Below are 21,232 nucleotides of genomic sequence, written 5' to 3'. Positions count from 1 at the left end.
ATAATTACTAATCCCCCCGAGTTTGTTTGAGGCCAAAAATAAGTGACAATTGATATGTTTGCTTGCTCTCCAGAGATTACACCGAGCCCTCAACTCGGTCTTTGCCGATGACAAGCTGCCGACTGTCACCAAGCCTGAGAAGAGGTACTGTACAGAAACATTTTTTATATGGAAATGCCGGGTAGGAAGTGAATCGTAACAATGCAGAAAAAAATACACTTGAAGCAGGGAGCCACTTTCCTAAATCCTCCAGGATTGGATTGCTGAGATATTAGTCTGAGAATAAGTGACACCAATTAACATCCAAGTGGGAGTTTAGGGACCCATTTTAATGGGGAAGTAAATAAAACTGATCAGTCTTTTGGAAGCTAATTAGCTACAACGGAAATTGAGGTGATAACCATGTCATGTTTACATCCTGAAATATTGTCGCGGTGTGTTTGGTTATGTGACTGCCATAGAAACAAAACTCAAGACTCCTTTTATAGTTCTATAAATATACTTTTTTAATCTGCTCTTTGCCTGGATTATTTATGTTGCAATTTAGACAACAATATTTTTAACTTGGTGTCGGTCCGCGCTGATCCAAGTTTTTTTGTTTTTTTTTTTAGTTGAATAAAAAGCCATGATTCCATCATTGCCCCCGCTGTAGCTGTCTGATTAGGTACATTTTCTCATGAGTCAGAATGACTGGAGATGATCAAATAAGCATGATTCATGTCCTACTCTAGTAGCTCTATGATTTGAAGAGGGGGTTAAAGTGTCCATTGAGCTTTTGCTGAGCAAGAGTTCTGTTTTGTTCTTTCTCTTTAAAAAAAAAAAAAAAAAAAAAAAAAAAAAACGCTTTTATGCTCCTGTTTCAAATTTGTCCCGGCTTAGCCCTACACGCAGAGAGGACACTCCAAATCAAGAGGAATGTCCGAGTAATGAGGATGGATTACTCTGCCGGCGGAACGCCGTTCATTCAATCGGGCCCTTCTGCACTGTGCCGTTCCGATTGATATTAAGTCTGTCAACCCATCGGTGTGTTGCAAGAAAGAAACGTGTTTTCTGTATCGCTTAAATTAGAGTGAACAAAAATGAAAGATTTCTCAATTACATCACAAAGGTTTTAGGTTATAAATGTTATTAACCTTTGTTAAGAAAAGATTATGAAGAACTCTGGGCCACAAAAGCTTGAAGGAACGACAATTAGACGACTGATGCTGTGCTGTCAAAGCATCTCTGATTCATCAGTCTTATCAAATAAAATGGGAATATGCCCCAAAATAAGTTTTCGCGTAAACAAGTCATTGACTTTTGCGACCAAAATGTCAAAAAGTACCCAAAGGCAGCACTGGACAAGGTGATGAAGAGAAAGTTCATTGTTATAAGGTCATTGATACCCCATTTAGACTCTGTGATTGAATATTTTGTTTTGACGTCATATAGCTCAAAAAATGACATTTATGGAAATACACATGTAAGAAATTATAATCATCATTTTAGTGACAGTGATGTTTTTAAACTATTAGATGGAGGAACACTCTGAAAACCAACTGGTATTTTTATTTTTGTGTTTTGAATTGTTGAAATGTTTTGTTCTTACCAGGGCTTGCCATATGTTCATTAGTTGATGAACTTTTTGGACTTGGCTTTTAATCCTTATACTCGCCTTTATAATCCAATGTGCCTTATATATGGATCAATATTATGATTTCTTGGACGTAGTATTTTAAATGTAAAGCGCTGTAAAGCGCTTTATTACATCTGCAGCGGTTGTGAAAGCTCTATATAAATAAAGCTGTATTGTATTGTATTCCCTTTAGCATAGCGCCATACAGTGGAGGCATAACGCAAACACAGCCACTATTGTAGCTTCTCGCCTTTTAATGCGGTGCACCCTATATATGAAAATATGCTATTTATTGAAGGTGTGCCTTACCCTCCGACGCGCCTTATAGTGCGGAAAATACGGTACTTTAGGTCTGGTGTCGCTGTACTCCAAGATGTGTGATGGTTTAATGTTTCCCACTTTTTGGTTAGTAACACCTTCAGTTCTAAATGTGAGTCAATTGTGAAAAGCTGTGCAGTGTTGTAATGGCACAACAGGGGCCGGATCTTTGTCATTGGCTGCAACAATACCTTGATGCACAGCAAGCTGTAAGAACATTTGTAATACTTCGGAACATTGTCGAAATTAATATTTATGCACATCATGAACATGTGAATGAATAATTAGACGCAATGAGAGGGTGGGCAATCTCACAAAGTGCATGTACAGTATCTGGTCCAGGCTATTTTTGAACATTACATGTGGAAAAATTCTGAGAATGACCTCTAAATGGTACGGAAAAGTGTAAACCAACCATTTTGTAGTTGTGTCTAACACTTGTGAAACTAAAATAATTATTGCTGTTTGAATAATTAATGGTACTATAGGTTGACATCGGTTGTGTTTCATGCCTCACACATCCTGTTATATAGAATATTAAAACATGGAGCTCCGGCTGTATTTTTGTTTTACTACAGAAGTATGTGATGGCTACCTTGTGTAAAACACAATCAAAACTATCTTAAACAATTGAAAGACCGTTGCGGAGAGGCGAATGTGTAAAAGCAAATGAATATAAATCCACATATTGCGTTACAAGTCAGCATTGTTGCGTGTTGCAGTCTAAAACTGCTGAACAGGCCCAATTCATCTTGATTTTGGATCAAGTGGCGAGGATATGGCGAGGAAATGACTTAGACGAAGAGGAGTCACTGTTCTGTCAGAGGCTGCTACAGCTTCCGTCACAAACGATGTTCAACCAGCTCATGTTTCAGCTCAGTCACACATAAGGCTGCCAGGTCTGGTAAGACCTTCGTTCCTGGGCTAGAATTTCTCTTTGCTTTGAAAATCCGCCAGATTTATTTTGTTGGTCTGTAGTTTTAAATACTTTGCATTCTTTCAGATTTTTCTGCTGTCGGTCCTTATCTCCACCCTGAGGACTTGGCAATACGACAATACGATTTTGTTTTTATAGGTCACTGGAAGATGTTTATGTCCTTTCCATAATAATTTATTTATACATAGTATATTCATCCCTATATATATATATATATATATATATATATATATATATAATTCAGAGGCTAAGTAAAACTGTGGTTATGTAATCTGTATAAATGAGATGAGAGTATTGATTGGTGAAATTTGAGGTCACCATATCCCTGGCCGTGGCTTCCAAGAATCAGTACATGGACCGCATATTAAAGATGTTTGGAAAAAAAAGGGGGGTACGTTACATTTCCCTCTTTTTCTGCATCTTCAGGTGCAATGAAGGAAACAACCAGTCGGCATCCTGGAATCCCGCTGAGTCCTCTCTCTGCAACAGGCGTAGGGTTCTTCTGAACGAGGCGCACAATGACTTGGAGCGCCCGGCTTCCCAGGAGATTCCTCTTACTCTCCCACCGGCTTCGGCTCTTCCTCTTCACCATTCACTTCCTTTACTGAAGAAACATCTTCCCATTGTGACCACCACCAATGGGCGCTCCAACCTGGTGGGTCGCTTGTGTCCACAAGGATTGGGGCAAGGGCAAGGGTGCACCGCGCCAGGCATGACCCCAGGACAGTGTCTGGGTTTGGGTGTGGGCGATTGTGGTCCTGGGCTGGGTGTGGGCCGCCATCCACTGGCGCAAGAGCTGTCGGAACTGGAGAGTCAAATCTCTGCAATCAAGCAACAGCTGCAGTCGGCCATGAGGAGGAAGAGAGAACTTGAAAAGTACCAATCGGAAAACCCGCTAGCAAACCAGACTACACCAAGTCGAGCTACTGTACCCCAGTGTAACCAGTTGCCACAGTACACACAATCCCAGCAACAGACTAACCAACACCAAGACACACTCCCAGAGTTCTGAAACTTTTCCCTCATTTGTCCTGGGAAAACTTCCTTCATGTGGTGGTCGTGCAAGAGGACGTACTCCCGATGGATGCAGCTTGAGCATTTATTGGTGAACACTGTTTTAAGGCTGAGGAGGATCCCTGATCTGATCACTGGACTGAAAGGTTCTTTTAGGATCATATCTTGTGGTTAGCACCAAAAGAATCCGTCAATCAGTTCTTGACATGTGAATTGCATTTGGCAGGGAATAGTGGGCAATGTATGGTACCAAGCACCAAGTCAGTCCTTCCTTGCTTGTTTCAGTTTGTGGTGAGCTGTCTAAACCATCCCCTGCACTACCTCTTTACCCCCCTTACCTTCATTTTCTTTCATCCATTCCCTACTGCTTCCCTCTCTCACGCCTTCCCCTCTAAGCCTCGCCTCTTCAAAGGAACAGATTCGCTTTGCAGCGATTATAAGCCTGATCCCAGATACGAAGACGCATAGGTATTTAAGCCAAATGGGCCAAATCACCTGAGTCTATGTCCACGGCTCACTGGCGATGACCTGAGCTTGAACCTAGCCATGAAGTCTTGATGTCACTTAGATTTTGACATAACCTTGTCATGTTTACCAATGACATCTGAGCTTTGTAAATCTATTGGTTTCACTTGGGTCTCTTATTTTCTGGTAATCACGTTGTCAGTCTGTGAACGTTGAATGACATTTCGGTAGACTCCTCGGCAGAGTTTGACATCCGGTCTTGAGGTACTACTAGAGTACAATGATCGGGTACATAAGGGTTCAAGATCAGAGCAAACAGATAGTTTTTTTGGTCGTTGTTGTTCTGTCATGCTAATACAAAGCTCAAGAAATATCATCGCATCAGACAACCTCAAGTATTTGGTGTATTTTTTGTTGAATCTGACATCGGACACACAAAACACCACTGACATTTTTTTTAAAACCTTCAACATTTACAACTGAAATAGCCTCGCTGTGATGAAACCTGTTTTTCTTATTTGCAAGTTTTGGACTTCTGTCATTAAAGACTGACCTCTCTCCTTTGCACTTGTAATGATTTCAAAATGATGTCCACAAACTTCAGATTAAACACATGACCAACAATTCCACTAGAGGTGTTTACCTTTGTAGCACGGGCTTTAAGCGGATGCAAGGTTGCCAGTCCTTGTGATATATATTTGTGAGGATTGCTTGATTTCTCTCTCAGGTGCCACTAAAATTCACCTACAGCTACTTGACTCTCCAGTCTAAAAAAAAAAATAAACTCCATTATAGTTACAAACAACACCGTCGGCTACATAATGCCCTACCACTGCCTGCCTTGAACCGATCTTTGGTTATGGCACTATCCCTCACTTAGGTGGCTTGGAGAAAACAAAACGGAGTAAGAGGCAGTCTGGCAAAAGCCAAGTACTGCGACACGCACAAAGACTCGCGCACAAACATGCTCTTATATTTCAAGGTTTTAAATGCAGACTGTCACCACTGAAATGAATACCTGACAGAGCAGAAGGGCAAGTGCACTGCTCAGCAGCCGGCTTTCTTTGTGAATCTGAGACAGGGGGAGAGAGAAATCGAGAGAGAGAGCGTGCTGTGCTTTGTGCTGACATGTCTGTCACTAAAGTTGATAATGCCGTGACAGAATGACTTCAGTACAAACAAAACAGTGTCAAAGTGTCTGGTTTTCACCAATCTTGTGCTCTTGTGTTAATCCTCTGTCTGAGGAATGTCGATTGAAGAGGGAAAGCATCCCGTCATGCGACACGGGTGCATAATTTGTTTGCTAACAACACAAGTCAACATTTTGTTTGGACGATGCTTCAGTGCAACATGACGTGAAGTCTTCAGGCTGTGAACTGGTCAGCACATTTCCTCAACGCTACACGTTGCTGCTGCCAAGATTCTCTATGTCTCCTTTATATTTCAATAAAGCCAGCAATCTATGACCCCTTGGGTCCGCGCAGCCAATAGGAGCTCTCCTCTATGAAGTAACGCACCATTAAACTTCTATTAGTATTATCCCTCCGTGTATCCATTTTCAACACCGCTTATCCTGAACAGGGTCACGGCGAGTTGCAGGAGCCTATCCCAGCTGACTTTGGCGGAAGGCAGACCCTGAACCAATCGCCAGTCAGGCACAGGGCACATACAGAGACAAACGACCATTCACACCCGCATTATCCCGTCAATGCGCGGGAACCGATCCCAAGCTGACCGCACACAAATCCGGCGAGTGTACCACTACACCATCAGACTTATTATTGTTATTATTTTATATATTATAATTAGTATTCTGAAACACAAAATGAGATCTAACACTTAACCTTTATGAAATTATCATGACTTTCATGTTTCTGTTTTATGAATGAAGGTGTGTGTGTGTGTGTGTTTCTCCGGGAGATGATAGAAAACTCATTTCCTTTATTCGTGCACTGCGTCAAACAGCCCTGAGTTGCACATTGAGGTATAATACAGTATTCCTCTTAATAATAAGATCAATGCAACGCACAGCGGTCAGCTCGGCTCTGGCCGTGGAGTTTTCATGTCTCCACGTGCTTGTTTGAGTTTTGTCCAGGTAGTCTGGCTTCTTCCCACAATCCAGAAACATGCATGGGGAATTAAGTGGGGACTTTCAATTCTTCGCTGGTGTATTTAAGGCCACAGCAGAGTTGGTCATTACAAAATACACGTTTAATGCTTCTGTAATGGCAACAAATAAGGATGTTGAAGTTCTTTAACCCAAATTAGATTTGGAACGTTAAAATGCGATTTATACATCTTTTTGGCCTTCACTCTATACTGCACAAACACATACACAACCAAAGACATTTCAGATTTCAGGGAAAAACACACACGGGAGACCACACTGTTGCTACAGACTATTTCATTTGAGAACAAAACAATGAAAATAAAATAATGTGCAGCATTTTGAAATGAAACGAGTTCCTTTGAAACATCATAAAATACAATGATAATCACAATGTTGAAGCGTATAATTCAAATCCTGAATATTTATAAAACATCTTGACTTCGCTCTTCATGCTGGGCGTTTTTCTTCCAAGAGGAAATGGAGTCACAACATTGCATCACAATCCACTGGTGGGTGTGGGAGGGACACCTCGAGAAGGAAAGGTGAAGAAGGTCATTAGCCTGGTTCACAATTTTTGAAAAGGGCTTAGCCAGTTCTTAGAGCAAGCCATTTACTCTCCCAAAACATGTTTCTACAGTGTACAGACTGGGATTTCGTTTCGGAGTGGTCTGGCACTCGCGAGCCCAGCAGAACCTCTCCGAAAAGAAAATCCGATCAACAAAACCTGAATCCAGATACACTTAAAAGTGAACACTTCCAAAGGGTCCCTAAAAAAAACAAAAGACATCGGTAACATCATTTCATGTCTCACTTTGAACTTCATGTTTGTTTTGACACATATCGTTAAAATTTTAGGCCATTTGCTGAGATTTGTTATTTGAATATGAAATGATGTTCAGTTTTTAGGGATACCGCGTCGCGACATACACGTTGCTGGTGATCCAGCACTGTAATAGTACAGATTAACAAAACATCTTTACAAAATTCGACCGACTTGGTCAATTCATATACATCCATAATAAAAAAAGAACGATTCTCTTTCTCTCTTTTTTTTTCTGTACAAATGACAAACATCACAGAATGACAACATCGACATTGCTCGTGTTCCATAGCACATTTTCAGACTGATGGGGACAGGACTGGACGGGGACGTGGTGAACGTAGGGAAGTCACCTGACAGGATGTGATGCAACACAGAGGTGTGCAGGCGGAACGCTGTCAGGCTCGGGAAAACAGCAATCGCTCATACAAAATGTGCAAAAACACCAACCTCCAACGAAAAACAGAACACCTCGGAGGAACATAAATGCCCCAATGAGTTGTTATGAAGAAAAACAATCTGTGCTTGCGTTTGTTTTGTAACACGGATGCCCATCACAAAACATGGTGGATTTCGTCCCGCCGGGGGGGTGAACTAGACAGATAGATCAGGGTTTGATTTTGGTAAGCAATCGAAGTCACGTGACATGCGTCCTTCATTGTGTCTGGAAGTGCTGCTGAGACGCAAACGTGACCCGGTGCTGCCCCCTTAGTCATGTGACCTCCGTCATTGATGCCGAGTGGTTCTGAAAATGGTTGTGAAGGGGAGGGTGGTGGTGGGGGGGGGGGGGGGGGGTAAAGAGGGATGAGGACGGAGGAAGTTTTTAGGCACAACAAAAGGAATTGGGAGGGGGGACGGAAAAGGGGAGAGGGTGGAGGGTGGGAGGGTTGTGGTGAATGGAAAGAGGAAAACATCATCAGGTGAGTGTCAGGAATGCTTCTGTTAAGTGTTTCATTGGGGAGACGAGGACAAGGTACATGCAAACATGCCCGTGCTTTGTTGATGAGCCATTTGTAGAGAAAGAAAGAAAAGCTTTCTGTCCTAAAAATCAAAATCAATCACACACACACACAGACTAAACAATGGCAAATTGCAGAGCAGTTCAATGAAAATCTGTATCCTGAAAGCTTTGAGAGACTCAAAACAATGCAAAAGGTTGTACCTGTGCACTGAGGGTCTCCAGAGGACTCTCGACGCGAGGGAAAGTCATCAGGGGGAGGCCGCGGTAATCTTCGCTCTTCTGTTTGCTTGTGGCACCGTGGACGCCTTTGAAGTTGTTCACCACGCACACACCCTGAGTCAACATGAAGGCGAGTCAGTACGGAGCAGATTGGGTGCAAATGTGGTGCGCTGATCCACGGGGATCAAGTGACCTCACACATACGTCCGCACGCAGGCATTTAGGGGGGATTAGATACCAAAAAGAAGGTGTTCAGGGGAGACTATTTGAAGACCTCTTGGAAGTTGTGTATGCAGCTCTGTCTTGGCCAATCTGTAATGTTCCTAAAACAATGCGAGTGCACAAAGTAGTTAATAATACACCATATTCCCTGTCCATGTTTTTCATTATGGCAAAATCGAAAGTAATCTGGCATTTTCGATGCGGCACGCCAGGAGAAAATCTGCGGCAATTGTGGAGTGCGTTGGAGTAGCCCTCATAGTCGTCACTTAAAGAGTCTTCCAGAATCTCTCTCATCGGATATGAAGTTCACATAACGAGCAATACAATTTGGGACCTCCGGTATGCCAAGAGAGCTTTTTTTCGACACTGTATGGTACATCCATTTCATTTATTTTGTTGTTAATTGGTTTGTTTCATGTTTGATGTTATGTGCACTTGGTTACAGCCGCGGTTGTTGTTAAAGTGCTCCAAAAAATTAAAGTTCACTCAGAGAGAGGAAATATGGCGATGAAAGAAGTTCCCTTTTGTGATTTTATTAACATGTATATTGGAATTCTCCAAAAACAAAACATTCTTGGTCTTTATCAACCCATGCAGGGTGGTACCGTGAATCCAAACACTGTGTGTTCAATATTAATCCAGATGGTCACTTTGTGGTCATGACAGATCGTATCTGATTCTGTGCAAGAAACCTCATTTTAAATAAACCATCCACGCAGCGTCTTGTTTGAAAACTCCCAACTAAAGTGAGAGGCAATCTTCGCTCCGATTTGTTTTTCCTGTCACCCAAACTCAGCTGGATTGTTTATTTGGCAGCAACACAGAGAATCCAATTTAACATCTCCATGACGTTTTGTGCAGAGACGAAGATAATCGATCCTCTCGACCTGTGTCTGTGACACCAACAAATGGGTTCTACAGTGGCCATGAACGGGGCAGACAATTTATGATGATACTGAAGTCAAACAAACCTCAAGGTCCCGTTTAAAAAAGAAGGATGACAAAACGCGGCTCTGCATGAGCTAACCTCCCTCACTCTCTTGTCTTCCAGTCCGTCCATCTTTTCAGTTTTGAATTGTGAATGCTCATCTTGTTCAGGGTCACAGGTGAGGTGACTATGCCAGGACTCTTCAACACGAGGCCATTTTATTGCTGGTCAATGTCTGTTACATTCAGAGATCCATCTAGAAGGCTTTTTTGGGGTTTGTTTTTGTTGTGGTGTGAGAGGGTATTATAGTGTAGTATCGATCGATCTAGCAATCCATCCATCTAATTTAATCTACAGTACCGAGTTGCACAGACGGTTACAGCGGCCTTCGTCATTCGGCCCAGCATGTTCACCACGTCTGGACAAAAGACCAAAAATTGGACACGGAGTCTCCCAACACTTTCCTTGATTTCCGAAGCAACGAGTTGGACATCAACAGCTAAAAATGCTTTGTGATTAAGTACAAGCGCAGTCTTGTATTGACAGCAGCCCTGTGCAAGCTCCCCCCGTGAGGCAAATCAGCTTTTTTTGCAGTCAAACCAGTTTTTGCAGGAACTTGCTGACAGACGGACGAACAAACAGACGGATGCAGGTTAAAACCTTGGCAGAGGGAACAATCCAATCCCCTGATTAAAATGATGCTCTGTGCCAGTAGGGCTCCCGTTCCTCTGTCGTGTTGTCAGTCTTCGGTCTGTCGTCTCCCTCTTCTCCTATCTTCTCTTCAGCCATGAGGACCAAACAGCAATTACATCTAATGAAGCACTTGAGACTGTGGAACAAATTGGTTTTGAATTGGGAAGGGGGGTGGAGGGACCCTAAAACGGCGAGTGTGATTTGCCTTGCACTCAAAACAGAGATGGCACCAACAACAGGTCAATCCTGAGTTACAGAACGTGGTAAACCTTTGAATTAATAATTTAATTAGTCATTTGGGATTAGGCCTAAAAAAGGCTTCAGAAGATTAAAAACATATATAGAAAAAGGGAAATAAGAACGTCGCGATCAGAATCTATTTTCACATTTCTCTAATTCACATTGTCCTCACCAGAAAAAGTGCAACTGCTGATCCCAGTATGAATCCAGCCACCACGTCTGAACAGTGGTTTCGGTACTCTGAAACCCGGTTGAGTCCGGTGAGGAAGGCTGAACAGAGAGTGCCCAGACAAAGTACAGGCTTGGCCAAGCGACTGGACTTGGTCTTGATCGTACTGGTGATGTACATCTGGAAAGTTAAGATAGAAAGTTGTTTAGACTGCCATCGGGCCGCAGATGTTTCTTGTCAACACAGATTTTTCAATTTGAACAAAATGGTGTTGGAGGAATGGCCAAAACTGGCATCCTTTGAGCTCGATGACCTTATTAGCAAGAGCAGCAAATTATAACTCTGAATTGAGACTGTACAACATACTGTACATTGAAAAACACATTTGCTGGTAGTTTGCTTTCACGCCCGTGGTTTGATTTCCTGACATGATAGGTTTGTAAACTTGACTTGTTTATGCCCTGCATTGGTATATTGTGACACTTTAAAAAAAATCAAGGCAAAGCAAACCAAAATGCCTTGCCAAAATGCCAGAGTTTGTTGGGAACCGTACTGAGACCACCACAGTTTCGAGACAGATTAGGTCCGCACCTACGGAAATGAAAACAAATAGAATGCAAGCGGGAAGCTATCCATTGATGGAATATTTAGCCCTGTCCAAACTTGGGATACTTTCAAAACTCAAATGGCAAAAGCCTTTTGACCTTACAGTCTTTTTTGTTTTTTTTTTTGTCCTTAGGATGTGACATTTGGAAAACTTGCAATCTGTTCTGTTGTATTTGAACTTTATTTCACAATCAAAGATGCCTAATGATGTTGTCACTTAATGTGTACTGATTTCATTTTGTGAAAATGTATCACGCAATTTAAAACGATGTAAATTCATATTGGCTCCTGGGCTCTGTTGAGAGCAGCGCTGATGTAAACATATTACACATCTAGAAATGTGGGTTTTAGCATTCTGACAAATGGCTTTTCATGTGAAGAGCCTTGTTTTCTTTCCTCCCTTTGTGTGTGGCCGTCGATTCTATTTTCCCAGGAGCTAGGAAAATATATACCGTATATTCCGCATGATAAGGCGCACCTAAAAGCATTTAATTTTCTCAAAAGCAAACAGTGGGCCTTATAATCCGATGCGCCTCATATAAGGTTCAATATTCAGATTTCTTGGACATAGTATTTAAAATGATCTGTGAAGCGCTTTGTTATAGCTGCAACAGTTGTGAAAGCACAATATAAATAAAGATGTATTGTATTGTATTGAATCCCTTTAGCCCCATTAGATGTAGCCCCATCTGGTGGATGCATAACACAAGTGCATCCATTATTGTAGTTTCTATTCTATGCACCTTATAATGCAGTGTGCCCTGTATAAGAAAACCATTTTAAAATAGGCCATTCATTGGAGGTGCGGCTTATTCTCCGCTGCACCTTATAGTGCAGAAAATACGGTATATATTTTTTCAAATGTGGCCTTTGCACTTGGTGTTAGTGTTGAGAGAGGTGACCGGTTTGCAAGATTTAATGTTGTATGGTTTATTTCACAAGCCAGATGTGATCAAGGCAATGTTTTGAATTGTGACACTTTTTCAACCGTGTTTCAAGGGTGTATTGCTCTCCCCGCAAGAACAAACACCTCTGTGGATTGATGCTTCAGTTTATTAACACACACACACACACACACACACACACACACACACTATTTTGTAGTAGCTGAAAGGCATTTTGGTCAGCGAGACTACAAGTTGATGTTTTTCCCGAAAAGCCCTGCCTGGGAACAATCCTTTGAACATTTTTTTTAGGGGTCGGCTGGGTAAACAGGACCCAAAATGCCTGCTCCCTCCTAAAGAATACTTAAGTGGAGGCATGTAAACCTTCCAGCAGCAGTCAATATTTAAAATGAACACAATGACATGAAAGTAAAGGGAAAAGAAATCCCACCGTCAGGTAAACAGCAGAGTAAACGCTCAGGGAGGCGTCTTTGGATGGAAAAGAGCGGCGGGCGTTCCCGACAATGATCGAGTTGCCAGTACAGATGTTGCTGTTCGTGATAAACTGGTGGTTCAAACGGCACTCAGTGCCGGTGTAGTTCGGCTTGCACACGGACAGAAAGTAGGGCGAGAGACCACCCGTGACCACCTGGCCCGCATTGACGAAAATGTCTGTGGCAAACAGGCCAAACGCAAACACACCTACGGACACACAAAGAATAACATTGTGAAAAGTGGAAAAGCGCTGCACAATATTATGTAATGACAGGGTTGACGTACAGTGTGAAATTGGGCTACGGGCTCAGCGGCCCGGCCAAAATCAGCATCTCCGCTGCAGAAAACGCCACCATTTCAACACCTTTACTTAATTAAAGTAATAACCTAGATGATATACGCTCAAATAAATGTAGTTTACCCCACTAGATGCGGCGCAGTGATGTAACAGAAAGCCTGTGGCCCACTGATGAAAGCCCATTTTAATTTGCTGTTATGACACACTGGGCAAGTGCGTAAATAAATGCTTATTAGTTTACTGCTAATGAAAACTAAACAACTTTGTCGTATTCTCAATAAAGCCTTCATCTGGCAAGTGATTGGTTAGAATGATGAAGTTTGCAGCTATGTGGAGCATAGAATCCTGACATTTAACAAAAGGATATAAAACCGTTATTGGAGCATTTTCAAACAGTGTAGAAGTGCTCCCTCTAGGGGTATGAAGCACTGTCCAAGTTTAGCTCAGTTGTATTTAACTTTACTTAACTTTATATTCGTGCAATACGTTTACATTTAATTCTTTAAGAACTATTAATTTTTAAACTTTTATTTCAAGATTTTTTAAAATTATTTTACTGCAGTGTTGTGTGACGTGCATTTTAATAATCAGTATTCAAGTTTTTTTTTCCTGCATTAATGCTCAAAAACTGTTGCATAATGTTACAGTGGTAATACAAATACACACTACTAGTCAGAGATATCCAAACTTTCGATTTGTGGTGTACTCATTTTTGCAATCATATTACACCCCCCCCCCCACAAACACACAGCAAAACAAACAAACAAAACAAAACTATTGAGCATTTAGGCCTGCAGCCTGAATGTAACCTTGGAGAGCTAAGTGTTTTATTTTATTTTATTTTAGGTCAAACAGGGTGAAACGTTCGAGGTGTTAGCAAAAGCAAATAGAAAGAAGTCCACTAGCAAGGAAGGGGTTGAAGCATGCTTAAATGGGTTGCAAAATTATCGATTCAGATTTAATCGGCTTTATTGGTGCCGTTGAGTCGGTTCATTAAGATTAATTGTCGACTCCTTTTTTTGGGTGTGCGTGTGTGTGAATCTGTTTCGGTCTCCACTTGCTCTTCAAGTCTGTCCTTCTTCTTGCAATGTTGTGGCTTTTCTAGCGAATTCAAATAAATCCGTAATGATCAGTGTTTTGTTTATTTTCTTTGGATTAGATTTTGTTTAGTCATGTTTTCCCTGACTGCCTTTTTTTACGATATCTGGTGCCCGATAATCACAGTTAAATTGTGTTGAGTTGTTCGAGTTGCCGTCGGTTGAATGGTTGAATTTGTATTCTTATTCGTTCCTCATACCTTGTTTGCATTTTTTTGTTTTTGTGTGGAAAATAGAGTATGTTTTGAGATCTATAATTCCCTACCTTCCTGCTTTGCTTGCATGCATCTAGGTCCGCCTAACACACGCGGATACGTGCATGGCCAATATGCTTATTGCAATTGACATCTTCAGCCCAGTGAATCTTAGCAACACGTGTATTGATTTCACTGTGAAATACAACTGCTGATTATCAGGCTTGCTTAGCCATTAAATGACTTTGTCTTGTAGTCCCATCTGTTGTGGGACTGTTTTGGCAACGCAGAAGAAAGGCTGCAGACTGTGTGAGAAACCGCTGTATGAGGAACTGCTGAACAAACTGAAGGCCTCGACGACATCAGTTGAATCCAAGAGTTATTGGTATATGGAATTATTTTTCAAATGTATGCGTTGGCATCTACAGATGTGCAATTTGGAAAAAAAATTGTGAATATTGAATGCTTTTCCCCTTCAGAGTTTTACAGGAGAGAATTGAAGGACCGTATGTGGAAAAATACACAGGACAATATGCTGGAAAGTGGTGTCATTCTATTCATGGAAATTGGTGATTTTATTTCACGAAGCAATTAAATATAGGCTACATAAACAAAAAAATTAGTTAGGCGAGGAATTCAGGTGTTCCCAGCAGTATGGGCTGAAGCAGCACACGGTCCATTGCTTCCAAAATAAAAATACGCCGCCTCAGCCACTACTGTAGCTTCTATTCTATGCGCTTTATAATGCGATGCACCATATATATGAAAACAGTTTTAAAATAGGTCAGTCATTGAAGGTGCGCTTTATAATCCGAAGCGTCTTATAGTGCAGAAAATACGGAAATTTATTTAGACATATAAGAAAAAAAAAACCTTCAAACCTTCCAGTCCGGATGTAAATTTGTGTGATTTCTTGATTCAACAAATGTCATGTTAGGGTGCCTGTGAAATATAACTCCGTTTTCCCAAAACAGATTTTTTTTGGGAGGGTGTCTAAATAAATTAAATTGGTATTTATAAACTGCATTCTGTATTTCACGGGGTTGTCCCATTGTGATATGAAAATGGGTTTGATGAAATGAAATCGCCGTGTGTGATAAATATGCAAAGAACACAGAAATCAGGAAAGGGGCTTATACTTTTTTGCACTGTGTATGTGCAATGAATAAGTTAAGCTTCCAGGACCTCAAATATGAATTGCGGTTTGTGAATATGTGAGAAGTGTGACTTTGACAAGGCGTCCATACCGATGAAGCGTATGACGCGGCGAACAAGAGGGTTAAGGTAACAACAGTCGCCAGTTACGATGGTCTTCTCCTGGGCCAAGAGAGATTCCCGTGTGGATTTCATGGCGTACATGGACACCTCCCCAACGAAAATCTACAAACCCACAAAAGAGATGTGTTATAATACGGGCCAGAGACAACATTGAGTTCGCAGGCGGCTCTTGTGTACACAAGCAGCGTTTCTTAATGCAGTCTTTGCTCGGCTCTATTACGGCAGTGACATTTCATTACCTCTGATGGAAAAACCGCTGCTGGACACACGAAATGAAATTCCTCCAGTGAGCAAGGCTGCGGGGTGTGTTTGTGTTCATAACAGACTTCCCTCTGACCCTCACAATGTCCTTCACTGTTTTTCTTGAACGCAACCCCCCCTCGGAACAACTTTGTCCACGTTTGTGGAGATTTGCAGATAGCACCAGTTGTTTTATTCTTCATGGTGCTGTCGATTAAATGCAAGATTAAAGCCGTTAATCGAGCCCAATTTGCATCTGATTTACTCCTTTGCCATGAAAGTCAGCAAAGATACGATTGTCGGCTGTCTCCAAAACCACCTGTGACCGATTTGTCTGTGGTCTTGGGTGTGTTACTAATTCCTTCTCCCCGATCTATTTGGAGAATAAAGGTGAAGACAAAGGATTAATAGATGCCAAGAACAAAATCTTGAAGGAAGACTCTTGTCTCATCTTGGCTATGTGGTCATTTGGTGATGGATTTTTCTTTTTTAATAGTTAAGGCACACAAACTGTTGTGTTGTACATGTTGTGGCTCGGATTTGTTGAAGGCTTTAGGGCAGGTTCACATCCCATCGAGTCATCATCACGAAGGCTAAATCTTCAAATGGACGATGCCTGACAACCAGCGTGCGGCTCTCAAACTCATTGTGACATAAACACAGACCGGAATTGCCTGCCATAAGGTGAATACACATTCATGCATTCATCCTAAATAGAGAAACATGTGCCTGAACACATTTTGCTTGGTACACAGAATGAAATGATGTGACTTGTTCACATTTAACCGCAAACGTTCCCTGACGGGAAACACAAAGAGCAGCTTCATGTGTCTTCATAACACTGGCAGAGTAATTAACGGAAGCGCAGGTTGGCAATACCCTTGAAAGTCCATAAAACACTTCACCTGTGACATTAAAATGACGGATTGCAACCGGCCATCATATTCAGCCCACTCTTTTGGTGCATATCGACTTCTTCACACACTTAGTACGACATGCTGACATCCCTGGAGGGAAGCCACCATTGATGAATGTTGCCTTTTCCTTCCATCGTAAGGTGCTGCCAAAGAGCAAACCCTTTGTGACCACCAAACAAACTCAACTATTTGAGGCAACACAACATTCTTTGGGATTTTGTTTCTCCAACTTAACTCATTCAGTACAAGCCAATTCTGGACCGAGTCTGAAAAGACGTTTAAAAACGTCTTTGGGAGTGAATGAGTTAAGTACAGTGCACATATCATCCTTCGCTTAGCTTTACTGTTGCAAGCTGTGTGCAGGCGTGCAGCCAGCTGGATTCCAAAAGCCAGAAGTGGGATGCAATTCAAAATGATGATGGCAAAAAGTCATTTTGGTAACTGCTGATGCAACCAATCAATTCTGTGCGGTATTTGTTTTCTTGCACTGCAGCCTTTTGGCTTAATCTTGTCATCTAGCAAGATAATGCCCAAAACTGTGAAACAAATATGTCTCCCTTCAAGGAAGAAACAAATAACTCAATACATAAATCAGTTATGCATGAAAGCCCTTTCCCACTCTCATTTTACAGTGTTTTTCTTCAGGATTTCCTTTTTTTTCTTGTCGCCAGCCAATCGCAGGTCACCTACGGACAAACATTCACACTTGACTTTCCAAATACGGAAATTTGGAATACAGTAGTCAATTAGCCTCACGTGGATGTTTTGGGAAAGTGGGAGGAAGCCAGAGTGCCCAGAGAAACCACATGCAAGCGAAGAACATTTGAACCGAGATCTCCCCATTGTGAGGCTGTGAAACGTGCCCATTAGGATTTCATTTTCCTGCTCACTGGAATCCGCCGTCTTTTTTCATCTGATGGACTTTTAAAAGTTCTAATTTCTCTTCCAATGCCAATGACAACATAAATTCATTCATTATTTGTTATGAAACAAAACACATTTAAATATATTTTTGGCTTGGTAGCAGAATGCTTGATCGAGGTGATTGATCAATTCAGGGTCATGTTGAGATTTTCATTTATTTATTTATTTTTGCAGCAGCAGTCTTTTCAATAGTTTGAGTGCAGGTAACAAATACATACAAGCAAAAGAGAGAAACTCTCAGACAAGAGGCATTGGAGAACATTCCGGCTGTTTGCTAATTGGCTAACATCCCATCCTTGCCATCATGAGTTCTGATTGGCGTGGTTTCAGACGCATGAGGAGACGAGCGATGTGCAGAGTCAACTGTAACTCCTGACAAAGCACTTTCGGAGGGCACAATTAGGAAGAAGAGAAAATACATGTGTACGAGGTAAAAGAGGAAGTGATGAGTGGTGTTAAATTGAACACGGGCAGCTGACGCAGCACTCCTCGGGGGGAGAGGGGGGTGGGAGTGAAGCTGGCGGGGGACAGGCCTCTAAATGGATTCATAAGGTTTACGGATAGCTTTATGTAAATAATCACATGAAAAATGAAATTAGGGGAAAATGGAAAAAGGCCGTCAGTCATGAGCACTCTCCACTAATCACATTGACTGGCACATATCCTGGCCAATCACGATGCTCCTCTGGATCTGGTGTGTAGGAAAGCAAAGGACTGATGAGGCACAGTAATTAGCTAAGGTGGCAAATGGATACGACAAATTAACATACTTCCAGATCTTGTTTTTGTATATCACAAAGCATAGTTCATCGGTCAGTGTAACCTTGTGACGCATGACATTATTTTCATGAAAACGACCACGACGATATATGAATTTCCAAAATCCTTGAATACATCATTCATCCATTCCATCCATTTTCTGCATTTCTTGTCCTCACTCGTGACAAATGTGTGTGTGTGTGTGTGTGTATGTGTGCCTGCGCGCGGGTTGTTTTTACTGTACAACCAAATGCATATTGCTAGAAAATAGTCCACATTAGAACCAAGTTTATCACCGATGTCCAGCAAGCTAGACAACCAGAATGGAGAAAGACTGACACCTACTGGCAGACCTTTGCCACTTCTTTTTACGGCATTTGAAGCATGTGGCAAAAACGGTTTCATCGTGAAATCTCATTAAATTGAATGAAGCTGCCCGAGAGAAGTTAATGCACGGGCATTTTGTCAGACTGGCAATTAAAAGACACCAATTTCAAATAATTCAATCAACAAGCAAGGCACTCCATTCATCTTAACGACTCCAGCAGATTGAAATGTCTCTTAAAATAAAACATCCCCAAGACTGAGTGTCTGTGTTAGCTTTAAAGACCAATGATGCTTTGACTTACCACTTCAAATTCATTACTTTCGTTACATCTGCTCATAGAAAGCATTAAAAAAATGATTTCAATCACATTTCATCAGCTAACCGTGGAAATGTGTGATGAACTGAATCCGCCAGGTTGAATTGAAACCTGTCTTTTATGCTGTGTAACTGTGTGTAGCTTGCAGAGGAGGGAAACAAAGTAGCGGTAAATATGACAACACAGTCTCTATTTGAGCAATTCGAGCCTTCACAACAAGCATGGTCACCTCGGCTTTCTGACAGGTCATAGTTACGTTCATTTCTAATTATAGTGGTGTTGTCATCATCCTATGATGTCAGCACAGCTCAGTAAATATGTTTACCTGTACACTGTATGTGTCAAAGGTTTAAAATATGGTTTAGATTCAATTGGTAACTGCTACCAAAACATAACACATTTATTTCAGATCAAGATCTGTTTAATTTTATGTGCAGAATGATTAGAAAGCATCGTTTTTTAAATTGTCGTACCCTGGTATAGAAACAGAACCCGTATTGTTGTACAGTACAGGTCAAGTATATATATAAAATTATTACACTGGTTGAGAAACACCAGTGTGCTCTTAGTGGGTTCTCATACTTAGGACACGGAGATGTCAGAATCAGAATCAGAATCAGAATCAGAATCATCTTTATTGGCCAAGTATGTAGAACACACAAGGAATTTGTCTCCGGTATAACACGCTGCATTAGTATCATCGTATGTTTGCCAGTTGGCCCATTTCTGGAGAAGAGAATTTTTGTATCTCAAAGATGCCTACGGCCATACTAGCCCAAGAATGCCTAATCTCGTTTCGGCAGCTTGCCAGGTCAGTAGTTGGGTGGGAGGGCGCCTGGAATCTCAGTTGCTGTTGTGTGGAGTAGACCAAGGTTTTATATGCTCTCAGCTGACAGCAGAGGGCACCGTTTCATCCACCGTCCGCCCACTTTCAGATAAAAAATAACACATATTGATTTTATTTCCTTTGTGTGCTTTAGTTGAGGGGGCCCCAGAAAGTCTTATTCAAAGAAAGCTATTATAGCAGTTGTCTAATCGATACGTACTTTCGATTAGATTAGTTTTTATTCAGTCCCAAGATTTTCCTCAATATCTGTTCCAAGCTTGGTTGAAAATAGTAGAAGTAGAAAAATGTGATTAATCGTGATTAATTACAGATAATTAGTTAAAAAATGTTAATCACTTGACAACACTGATAAATATACACGATTACAAGCGCATTCCAGAATATATTAATGATGGAGTCACGTCAAATTATGTATCAAAATTGCACAAAATGTATAAAGGCAGTTAAATAAGTAAAACGTACCCTCCCACTGACGAAAGTATAAAGCCCACAGTGGTCATTGAAATATCTTGAAACTGTCAAAAGTTAAAATGAATATAAATCAAGCTTTTATTTATTCATGATCCAGTAGAATTATTGAAAAAAAAGATGCTAGCCTGGACAAAAAAAACACTTTAGAATGACTGTGTTAGTACACAACCTTTGAAGGCAATCACTGTCATCAAAAGATTTATGTAACCCTCGGTGAAACGTCTGCACCTGTTGACGACTTGGAGATTTCATTACAACCGGCACACACGCAATACATCCAGTGCTGAATTTAGCGAAGCAGCCCCAGAACGTGAACAAACTTCCTCTTGTTCCAAAGGAAGTGCAATATTTTTTTACACTTTTCTTGTATCTGTAAATACTGAGCTGATGTGATTAGCCAAAAAGCTCAGGGTGTGTCTCAATCTGTCCAAAAGATATTCACCGAAAAGCTTTTGCGGTCCACCAAAATTCATTTTGGTCAATTCCAGTCTTGTCACTTTCAAGATATTTCAATGACCGTTTTGAGTTTTTTCTCCTGAGATACGCCGCAGCACACCTGCAACCTTGGTGATGAAAAGCGTTATAGAAAAGACTAGTTAGCACTGAGCAAAAAGTTTTTGGCAATGAAGCACTTTTACTCACAATAGCGGTTGGAGCGGCGGCCACCACGCAGTACAAGATGAGTGGGGGTACAAAGCTAGCCTCCTCCGTCCCGGGGTACGGCTTCATTAATTCGGCGTCGTTGCAGAAGAAGCCTTGCACGTGCACGCTGAAAAGATCTGTGCACTCCATGTAGTAGGCCAGCAACACCGTGCCAGACATGATAACAAGCTGGAAGAAGAACATGTTGGAGTGAGCTCACGATGA

General features: G+C 41.4%; 2 protein-coding genes across 4 annotated transcripts in view; one reads left to right on the top strand and one right to left on the bottom strand.

The window, feature by feature from the left end:
* grin3a (glutamate receptor, ionotropic, N-methyl-D-aspartate 3A) overlaps positions 1–4,973 on the top strand; it is a 35,000-nt gene extending 30,027 nt beyond the window's left edge. The window contains exons 9-10 of the mRNA XM_086135426.1: positions 74–144; positions 3,297–4,973. Of these exons, the coding sequence (XP_085991552.1) occupies positions 74–144; positions 3,297–3,882 (657 nt within the window). The 3' untranslated portion in view covers positions 3,883–4,973. The remainder of the gene's footprint in view (positions 1–73; positions 145–3,296) is intronic.
* Positions 4,974–6,736: 1,763 nt separating this feature from the next.
* Positions 6,737–21,232, bottom strand: part of plppr1 (phospholipid phosphatase related 1) — a 36,139-nt gene continuing 21,643 nt past the window's right edge. For 2 of the 3 annotated variants that reach the window (XM_086135148.1, XM_086135147.1), the window contains exons 3-8: positions 21,008–21,196; positions 15,533–15,665; positions 12,653–12,903; positions 10,715–10,891; positions 8,442–8,573; positions 6,737–6,987 (exon numbers count right to left, since the gene is read on the bottom strand). In XM_086135148.1, coding sequence (XP_085991274.1) covers positions 6,943–6,987; positions 8,442–8,573; positions 10,715–10,891; positions 12,653–12,903; positions 15,533–15,665; positions 21,008–21,196 — 927 coding nt within the window. In that variant the 3' untranslated portion in view covers positions 6,737–6,942. Of the gene's footprint in view, positions 8,025–8,441; positions 8,574–10,714; positions 10,892–12,652; positions 12,904–15,532; positions 15,666–21,007; positions 21,197–21,232 lie in introns of all 3 variants that reach the window. The other variant, XM_086135149.1, reaches the window with a different exon arrangement.

Source organism: Hippocampus guttulatus, chromosome 17 (genome assembly GCF_054856545.1).
Source record: "Hippocampus guttulatus isolate MCC_2025c chromosome 17, RoL_Hgut_1.0, whole genome shotgun sequence".
Lineage (NCBI taxonomy): Eukaryota > Metazoa > Chordata > Actinopteri > Syngnathiformes > Syngnathidae > Hippocampus > Hippocampus guttulatus.
The sequence above is the reverse complement of the archived record's forward strand: the minus strand, read 5'-3'. Positions and strand labels throughout refer to the sequence as shown.